The following is a 10300-nucleotide window of genomic DNA, read 5'->3' on the forward strand; positions in this document are numbered from 1 at the left end:
TCACAAATGCATGAAACGTCACTGCATGCCTCATTGGTGGTGTCTTGCGGTCTTGCTGGCTGTTACTGACTCTAGAGACAAATGAGAGAAGAGGCTGGATATGAATGAAACACTGTGGATTTAGCTTGTTTAACTCCATTGAAAGTGCTTTAGAGCTCCTCTGTCTGGAATGTAGGATCCCCATCAGGCCTCTAGAGGAGGCTAGTGTGTGTGTGTGTGTGTGTGTGTGTGTGTGAACTGACTGTTTTTCTGCCCTTTGCCAAGCTGTGTTATGACAACTCCTTGTCTGAGGTGTTGTGGTGTCCAGTTGTTGGTTGTTGTTGGTCTGGTAGAGTAATTTTGGCTTTCTCTCATTAATCTTGCGTGGCGTGTCGGCATTTGCGCCCAATGTGAGGAAGGATGCCCCTCCTCCCCCTGCCTGTTCTATGTTTAGCACAAAAGAAAGTGAAAGAGAGAGAGAGAGAGACAGAGAGAGAGAGAGAGAGGGATGAGGTCTCATATCAGACACTGTGCACCTTGTTCATCTAGATTGCCTAGATTGTATCAGACACAATTAAAAATAACGGTTCTTCAAGAGTTCTTTAGTAATGAAAATGGTTCTATATAGGACTATGAACACTCAAAGAACCCTTTGCATGATCCATGGGTTCTTTGCATCACGAAAGGGTCCTTCAGATTGATGGAGAATCTAGAAAATGGTTCTAGCCGTTTTGGTGTTATATTGAACCCTTTTCAAAAATGTTTTAAATGGACAACCGTAGACAACATATTCTCCTTCCATCTTAATAACCCTTTGATCATGCAAATGTTTTTTTTGAGTGCTCATTTTCTTTACTAAAGAACCCTGGAAGAACCAACTTTTTATACACATGCTCTATATACATAGTAAATGCTATAAGTTAAAGTTAAGTGATATATTTTTAATCCCACCTCTGCATGTAACCCATCCGTGCAATGAAATACCACATACACACTAGTGAGTACACACACACATGACCTAGAGCGGTGGGCAGCCCTATCCACAGTGCCTGGGGAGCAATTGGAGGTTAGGTGTCCTGCTCAAGGACACCTCAGTCATGGACTGTCAGTGCTGGGGATTGAACCGGCAACCTTCCAGTCACAGGGCCAGTTCCCTAACCTTCAGTCCATGTCTGCCCAATATATAGTGTATAGTATCATTTCAAATCCAACGCTAATGTTTTGCTAATATTACATGGATATAACATAACATATCACATCATTGAATAATATCTGAACTGACAATTTTAAATTTAAATAGGAAATCTTCTCAATTAATGGGCGAGTCATGTTGACCTGCCCAGGTCAGCAGATGGCTACCTATAACACTGCAGTTAGAACCATTACAACATTAGCATTAGCATTAACATTAACCTTAGCTGAGTGTTTCCAATTGCCTAATGCAAATAACATCACTAATGAATACAATTATGGAAAAACAAAGAAGTCTAACTTACATTTTTATTTTGAAACCATTTTGAAAACTGCCACTTTTTATGGAAAAGTATGGCAGCCTGAGTGCAAACAGTGTATAAAATCTCCTCCACACCAAAGGTCATATCATGTAGCATGTAGCAAAAATTCCAAACCATTGTTTTTAATGTTTTTGCAAACATTAAGCAACTTTCAGTTTCTACAAGCACCACAGTGCACCACTTAGCATTTAGCTGGTACAAATTTTGCTATTTGCTACTTGCTATTGTTAAATCTAGAACTAGCCCACAAAAAAGGATGGAAAATGGCCTGAAATGTGCACAGAGAAAGGCAGTTGATCTAAAATACTTAACGTATGCAGACAAATGGCAATCGCCTATTACCTCTTCACCCCGTATATTTTAGCTTGAAAACAGGGAGGTTGTGAAAAGTTAGTTGGCTGATAACAATTATGAAGTTGTTCTCTAATAGGCCTATATGAATAAAATTAACTTATCAGCTCTCTCACTGCAATGCAGCCTATGGGGTATAGCTGTGCTTTATACTCTGCTACTACTTAATGTCAAAAGTAGTTAGTTTGTACATTTATCTACGATCGGTTTTATTCATTTAAAACTTTGAAAATTCATCTTTGACATTACTTATTTTCTTTTACCAATCTCTTCAGAATTAGGCTTTTCTTACTGTATAGGTAAACGACTTTTTATTGCTGTTTGTGTAAATGACTGTTCTGAATTGTGCCTCATTCAAATACCCGCAGTCACATTTTACCTTTTTGTTGATCTTCTTAGTAAAAAAAGTTTCAACTTAAACATGGCTTTTTTTGCTAATTTTAGTGCCCACTTTCTATTTATTTACAAGTTCTACACTTATAACTAACTGTCAAAATGTCAGCAGTAACAACCCTCACTATCACTGCAGTGTGAATGGGTCTCTGTGATGCTGTGAGCTGAATGGGCAGTCATATGTTGACAGCAATAATCTGATTCATTCGATATGCTGCTTTGCAGCTTAGTTTCTATATGTTGATTATATAAACTGGTACATTTTAAAACAATTTTTTCCATGATAGAGCCCTTTAACAGCATGTTACATTCCGTTATCTTCCTGCTTGCACTTAAAATGGCTAGCACATTAAGAGTCACAGGTAGAGAGCGGGAGCAGGAGGTTTCTCGAGGGTCCGCAAGGAATTAGCAGAGCCCAAATCAGCCACAGCTGAAAGCTCGGCTCCCGGCCGCCAGGAACCAGATACGGGCCTCTTTCCTAGAGACGCCGTCTGCGAAAAGAAAGAGTGGCCTTCAGCCTCTCCCCTCCTCCTCCTCTTCTCTTCAGCTAGAGAAAGAACGACAGCAAAACATGCTCTGTTGCGGTGGGGGGGGACTGTGGAAATTGCAAAGGAACTGTCTCGTTTTTCTCTCTGTTTCTCTTCGCCTACAAACGGACTCGGTGCCCCAGATGGTGGGGGCGGGGGGGAGATATTTCAATGAGGCGGTGGCACGCAAAGCCCGGCATCTTCCCCCCCTCGGGGCGCTGGCATGCCAAAGCCTGCTCACTAGCAAAAAGCTGCTGTGCTATCCCAGCATGCTCCACTGTCGTATGGGCACTGGGTGCAAATAAACAAATAAATAAATCAGGTCTCAGAAACACAGCCAGCTGGCGAACGTGCCAAGTGTGAGGGTCCATCTTCAATATATATACAGTACAATATGTAGTAATATGCAATATGTTCTTTGCTGCATTGCTTGTGTTGACCTGTGTTAAACAGAACAGACATGGGTAGAATAGATGTGAAATCCAAACCAGGCCCTTCAAATGTAATTCAAATGCCAGGCCTTCATCATGCTCTTCCTCAGTTGCCATGGTGACTCCTTGCTGCTGATCTTGCAGTATCGTTTAGCATGAAATTTCATGGCTCATATACTTCTGTAATGGTCAGTATAAGTTGCGAGTCAGCAGAGAAAAACATATGGCAGTACAGGCCACTTAGCGGCCCGTAATTACAGATGCAAGTTACCAGCCCGAAACTGCAGTTAAAGACATGGTTTAGTGGCTTGACTGTGGCCTATGTAGCGCACAGTTATTCATCTTTCTATTGGGAATATATTGATTTATTGCAAATTTTATTTGGAGCCAGCTGTGGTATCTATGCAGTTCTTTCTCTCTGAAGCTTGGGGAGGCAAAGAACACTCCATGCCATATTTTACATTGTGTCAACATTTGATGACTAATTGGTCCAGGGTAATTACATGCTTTTTCTGATTTACTTCCTATCCAGTGGCATAACAACTGGGGGGGTTGGTGGCGGGGCAGTCACACTGGGGCCCATGGTGCACAGGGGGTTGGACAAGACCAGGCTTCTCAATATCTTTAGAGAGTAAATGATATAGCAAATAAATGACATACAATCTTAATTCATTCCGATTCTAGCTTGTACATTATGCAAGCATTCATTGTAGACTCTTCAGTCCAGACACGTAATAACTCCCTCTATTCCTGTTTCTCTTGTTCTCCTGCAGGCACCGACCTGTTCCCGCAGAGGACAACATTTCCGTCCCTTTCACCGCTGACCGCCCCACGTTTTCCTGACCCCCACATGCACTACCCGAGTCCTTTCACCTACTCAGCCAACCCGTCCGGCACAGGCATCGGGGGTCTAAGCGTGACAGGCATGTCGACCTCCACTCGTTACCACACCTACCTGCCTCCACCGTATCCTGGCAACCAGAATCAAAGCTCCCACTTCCAGACCAACTCCTCCCCTTACCATCTGTATTACGGCACCGGCTCAAGCTCCTACCAGTTCTCCATGGTGCCGGCCAGCGGTGGCTCGGGGGGTGAACGCTCGCCCACCCGCATGCTAACCTCCTGCACAGCGGCGGCAGGGGGTGGAGCTGCTGGTTCAGGGGGTGGAGCCGCTGGCAGCTTGATGAACGCCAGCCTTGGTAACCAGAGTGACGGGGTGGAGGCGGATGGCAGCCACAGCAACTCGCCCACCGCCATGAGCACGTCGGGCCGCATGGACGAGTCCGTGTGGAGGCCTTACTGAGCCTGGACAGGGTGGGGTTTTGTGGAAGAGGGGTAAGGAAGGCAAAAAATGCTTGATCCCTTGAGAAAAGCTTGCATTTAAAACCAAAGTGACATATGATGATAGAAAAATGGCATTCCTGGCATGTTCCAGGACGCTTTGGGGAGGGACAGAACTGAAAGAGTGGCAAGAAGAGGACAGAGCAAAGCTTGTGTGTTTTAAAAATGAAAAAAAAAAAGAAAAAACATCGCATGGTTGGTCCATTTTGATGCCTCCCTCCTCGTTCCTTTTCCTTTTTCTCATGCAGACCAAAAAGAGACAGTATGATGTGTTTTAATGTTTTATTCCATGAGGAGTGCCAATCCTCACCCTGTAAGACTGAACCGTCGAGAGTAAGGTTGGCCGGATGAAGAATGCCGACCCATCGATATTTCCTGAAGCTTTCCAAAATCACAGACTGCAAATGTTCTCTTGTTTCAACTGTAACTAGAGCATCTGAACATTGAGTGGCCGACCAGAAAAGACACCGCCCTCACTGCTTTACCATCAGGGCAGCCAGATTCACAATAATGAGATCACTGACCTTCGCCTGCCTTGATGCCGGCCCAGCATGTAACGTAAACCATGCTGTATCAGGTCAACCTGATCGATTAAGACTTTTATTGATGTCTTTGTTGATTCAAGCTACATTCAGCTATTGCCTTCAAGCTTCACGTCTTCAAACTGGGCAAATTGGAATAGCATTCAGAATCGATACGATATCATTCATAATGGAAGCACAATAAGTTTTGGTACAGAATGAAAAAATGCCACAGCTAGTGACAATTAAATACCAAAGAAGTTGACATTGTTTTGTTTTGATTTTCTTTTTTTTTCACTGTCACAATCATAAACAATTTTCTGGCTTTTCATACATGCTGAGGTTTGTGTTTATGGAATGGTTTTTGACAGCAATTTCGTCACAATTGCTTTTTTTGCTTTGGAATTTTTTTTTTGTTATATTGTGGTTTCTTCAAGCCATTCTTTGTTTGAACTAAGTAATATGGTTTGGGATTTCTTTAATTTATTTGAGCCAATTCTATATAAATATTCTTATTGTTTCCAGGTCAAAAACATTTAGTGCTTCTTTGTATTTTTTTTCTAATCCTTTGATTTAATATAAAACTGCAAGCGTGCTACTGTAATATATGATGCCTAAATTATGAAATGGTAGAAATTTTAAAAAATGTAATGTCTGTTTTCCAATGTAGCTCCAATGCACTAAAAGGTTTATTTAAAGGAAATGTCATGATAAACCACAGAATAGGTATCCACCATACATCCTCCACATCATTCCAAAGTGTAAGGAACTCTGATAAGATGCCGTAGGATGCATTACCAAAGCCAGGGCCGTTTCTGAATATCTGAGGGCTCTAAGTGACATCCTTTTTTGGGGCCCCCTACTCAACCCAATCATAGCATTTTGTCTGAAAGAATGAAAAAGAATTCATTATTAATCCTTAATTAATCGAATTTAGGAAACAGTTTGATAATTGCTCAAGTAAACACAATAAACATATACAAGTGCCAATTCATATTAAATTAACATTATAAGATATTATTCTGCCAATTTCATGACAAACTAAACAAAAGTCAGAGACCACCCTTCATTTATTCATTTCATTCCATGTCATTGGACAAAAAGCAGAAATGATGTATTTAACAGCGAGTTACCCAACACCTTAATAACTACATTCAAATGACATTTTTCAGTATTAATGTGTCCACAATTTGCATTTATTACAGCTTCCATTCTTTTTGGACACTTGCTTTCAATTTTTTTTTATTTGAGGCATGAGATGGAAACATGAGATGTTTCCACACCTCTAAAGTTCAGTCTTAGAAGTTGGTTGCATTTTCAATCTCTCACAATCCACAATGGTCACACAGCATACTTTCCTTTGACTTTCCCCTTCTGTGAGTAGATTAGATATAACTAACCTGAAACGGAGATGAATTGAACTTAAAAGCCATGTTGACTGTGAATAAATAAACAAAGAGTGGTCTCTGACTTTTCTACAGCACTGTACATACAAGGCCCTGAAGCGGCTTCGTATACTGCAAGAAACGACCCCGACTAAGGCATCAAATTCCCATCTGCGCACTAGTTAACTAATCATCAAACACACTTCAGGGCACAAAGTTCCACTCTCTCTTTATTGGCCAATGAGTGAAGTCTTCCAATGTCATTCCAATCCCTTTGAGAATGAAGAACACAGGTAGCTTTAAGCATGTACATTATCCGCCTCCTTTCACAATGAAAGGACGGAAACAGTAGACGATAACTGGGCATGCCTGAAAGCACATTGTCTCCTATTATTTGAATAACAAAACCGTGCACATGCTGGAACATTGGAGGTAAAGTGGCCAGAACTCTCTCTAAGTTCACTTCAGGCTCACATCCAACACAGCTGTACGCAATATCTCATCTCCTGGAAGCCTTTCCCAGGCCTGCCACGCCCCTTCACACCTGATCCCTGTACCTGCAGGCAGAAGGAAGGGAAAGAGAGAGTAAGATGGATGAAGAGAGCTGTAGATTGTGGGATAGAGATCCTTTTTCAGTGACCAGTGGTCATCCTTTAGGGTGCTAGTTATGCTAACGCCGCAAAGGTCCTCTTTGTTCGTTCGACTTTGAAGCCTCTGCGGAGGCCGCTCGTTTCTTTCGCTATTGTCATTTGTACGTAATTAACGTTCAAAGCTGGAGGCCATCGCAGAGACCGAGATGTATGACTTTGCCTACATGAGAAGCTCTTAGAAGCAAGAGTTTTATTGCTAACTTCAATGCCACTTGGTAATGGAGGTGTCATGTAGTCTGAGGTGGTACTAAAGATCAGATCAGAGTCGATCAAACGCTTGTTCACTGTTAAAACACTGTTACAGGCCCTAATTGTTAGCAGTCTCACTTACAACAGAAGCCAGTGGGCAGGTTCTGAAGCAACTGCCCATTGGCTTCTGTTATGAATGTGTTTGAGTTCTCCGCTCTTTTCTAAGTAATGGGAAGCAAGTTTTGCCCATGGTTATTGAACGTGTGCTACAGGTTTAGCAGATAGATATTAGGTTGAAAAATGATGGCAATTTCCTTTAATATCCAGACAGTAACTCATAAACAAATTGCTTTTGGGTGTGAAATATTCCTTTCTCTCCATGTGCATAGTATTAAAACAGTCCGGGGGGGTGATTATCTTTGCCAATGACAATCAACTACAATCTAGACAGTTCTCAGATGAGTATCCAGACGATTTGACTCAGGAAACAACTAAGACTTTCTGCCTTATGATGCTTCATGACAGTGATGATAATTAATGTTGCGAATATAAGGAAAGCACAACCTAACTTAACTAAAACTCTTCTATGAACAGAGCTAAACTGCTTTAAACTGGGGCGTCGATCAGTGGTGCCGAACAAAAGACACTGCTGGCCCAAATTACATGACCAAACAACATGTTTGTTTATTATGAGAAATGGTTTGTTTTCGTGTTTGTTTTCTGTCTGATCTACGCTGCCCAATGATATTAGGACAGCACACACAAATCTAAAATGTGTTTTCCACACTTTGTCACATTGCAATGTGAGTTGAGTGCAACAACCAAAAGCTCAGTGGTTCCTTTTCAAGAACAAAATAGTGTTTTTCATTCACTGTATATTTGAGTTTTGATTCTTTAACATGCTCTGCTATAGTGTACCTTCATTGTGTGCAAACAATGTAGTTTTTGATGCATTTTAATTAAAAAAGAGACGTTTCGCTTATATTTGGGATCTGTTATTTGTGTCATGTTCACTGTTGAAAGCAAAAATGTGAAAGAAAACTGAAGGTGGGTACATCTTTAGAAGCACTTCATAGGTGATGATAATGTAAATGAAGATTTGTTGGATTAATATATTTTGGAGGGTGCTATTTTTTAATTTCAGTGGAGTATGCTTGACAGTTATTGGATAAAAGAACTGCCACAACATTTACATCATCATTTAGCAGACACTCTTATCCAGAGTGACTTATAAGTTTATCTTTTTTTTACATAGGTAGGCAAAAGTAGTGTTAGGAGTCTTGCCCAAGGACTCTTATTGGTATAGTGTACCTTACCCAGGAGAGGGTTTGAACCCCAGTCTCCAGCATAGAAGGCAGACATGATACCCACTACACTAAACAACCACATGATCAGGCCTCAGTAATTCTTTATGGGGTTATACATGCATCATTCTTCCACATTTAAGTAATTTGATAAATGAAATATACTTGAGCCTGTGTGCTGGCATGTGAAACACATTTTAAAGAACACTGTACATACCATATGTTGATAGTGAGGACCATAAAGAACATTACAATTATCAAATAATATTCATATTAACTTAGATTGGTATTGATTTAATATTAATCCAGTAATCCATCTGCTCTGCGTTGTTTTATAAATTGATTATTAATGCATTTTCATTAGGTCAGTAAATAATGGCCACATTATATGTTTTGGTATGAGCCCAAACCATGAAAAACAGCCATAGCCCATTATTGGAGCTGGAGCTTTTAAACACTGTGTCAGCTCACTGTCCACTCTATTAGACACTCTTACCTTGTCAGTCCACCTTGTAGATGTAAAGTCAGAGATGAGAGTCTCTTCATCAGTGGTCACCAGACTGTTGGCTGGATATTTTCGGTTGGTGGACTATTCTCAGTCCAGCAGCGATACTGAGGTGTTTAAAACTCCAGCAACACTGCTGTGTCTGATCCACTCACACCAGCACAATACACACTAACACACCACCACCGTATCAGTGTCACTGCAGTGCTGAGAATAATCCACCACCCAAATAGTACCTGCTCTGTGAGGGTCCATGGGGGTCCTGACCACTGAAGAACAGAGTAAAAGGAGGATAACAAAGTATCAGAGAAACAGATGGACTACAGTCTGTAACTGTTGAACTACAAAGTGCAGCTATACAGTAAGTGGAGCTGATAAAATGGACAATGAGTGCAGAAACAAGGAGGTGGTCATAATGTTATGCCTGATCGGAGTATATACAAATAAAATCAATACAAGTAGCAGTGATTTCATGTTTGTCAGTGTGTTTGTTAAACCATTTCTAAACCACTCCTTGTGGCAGCCCAGTTTTACTTGTAGTTGTCACCTAATACCTCAATCATACATACATGGTGCTCTTAAAAGCAAACACACTTTCATTGCCAAGATGAATGGTTTTAAACAGTGTGGTTTAACAGCACCCTAACAGCAGCACACTAACACGTCACCACCCATCACCACGTCACTGCAGTGCTGAGAATGATCCACCACCCAAATACTACCTGCTGTGTGGTGGTCCTGTGATGGTCCTAACCACTGAAGAACAGGGTAAGAGGGGGCTAACAAAGTGTCAGAGAAACAGATGGACTACAGTCTGTAACTGTAGAACTACAAAGTGCACCTATGTTCTTTCACTTCAGGTCTGTCAGGTGTGCTATAGAATAGATTTGGCCACAGAATGAAGCCCTGAAACTCATACAGCAGACAGATACATGCATTTTCTCTACTAAACCTAAAAAAGTAAAAAATAAGTGTGTGGGTGTGTCGCTCCTTCTCAGTTGCACTCACATTCTCACACAGCCAGAGAAAAGGGAGTAACACAATAACGTAACACTGATATTCACACCTACCAACCAAAGAGCAACCGTTGCTTCTGAATCTTTTCACACCTGAGCCATTTCACACACATACACACACACACACACGTGTTTTTGTATACATTTACACACACACACACACACACACGCACACACACAACACATATATATGT

General features: G+C 41.2%; 1 protein-coding gene across 1 annotated transcript in view; it reads left to right on the plus strand.

The window, feature by feature from the left end:
- The window catches only part of runx3 (RUNX family transcription factor 3), an 88113-nt gene extending 79850 nt beyond the window's left edge, over positions 1-8263 (plus strand). Inside the window, exon 8 of the mRNA XM_017695460.2 lies at positions 3969-8263. Within this exon, the coding sequence (XP_017550949.1) occupies positions 3969-4498 (530 nt within the window). The 3' untranslated portion in view covers positions 4499-8263. The remainder of the gene's footprint in view (positions 1-3968) is intronic.
- Positions 8264-10300: the final 2037 nt, after the last annotated feature.

The sequence above is a fragment of the Pygocentrus nattereri genome, chromosome 5 (genome assembly GCF_015220715.1).
Source record: "Pygocentrus nattereri isolate fPygNat1 chromosome 5, fPygNat1.pri, whole genome shotgun sequence".
NCBI lineage: Eukaryota > Metazoa > Chordata > Actinopteri > Characiformes > Serrasalmidae > Pygocentrus > Pygocentrus nattereri.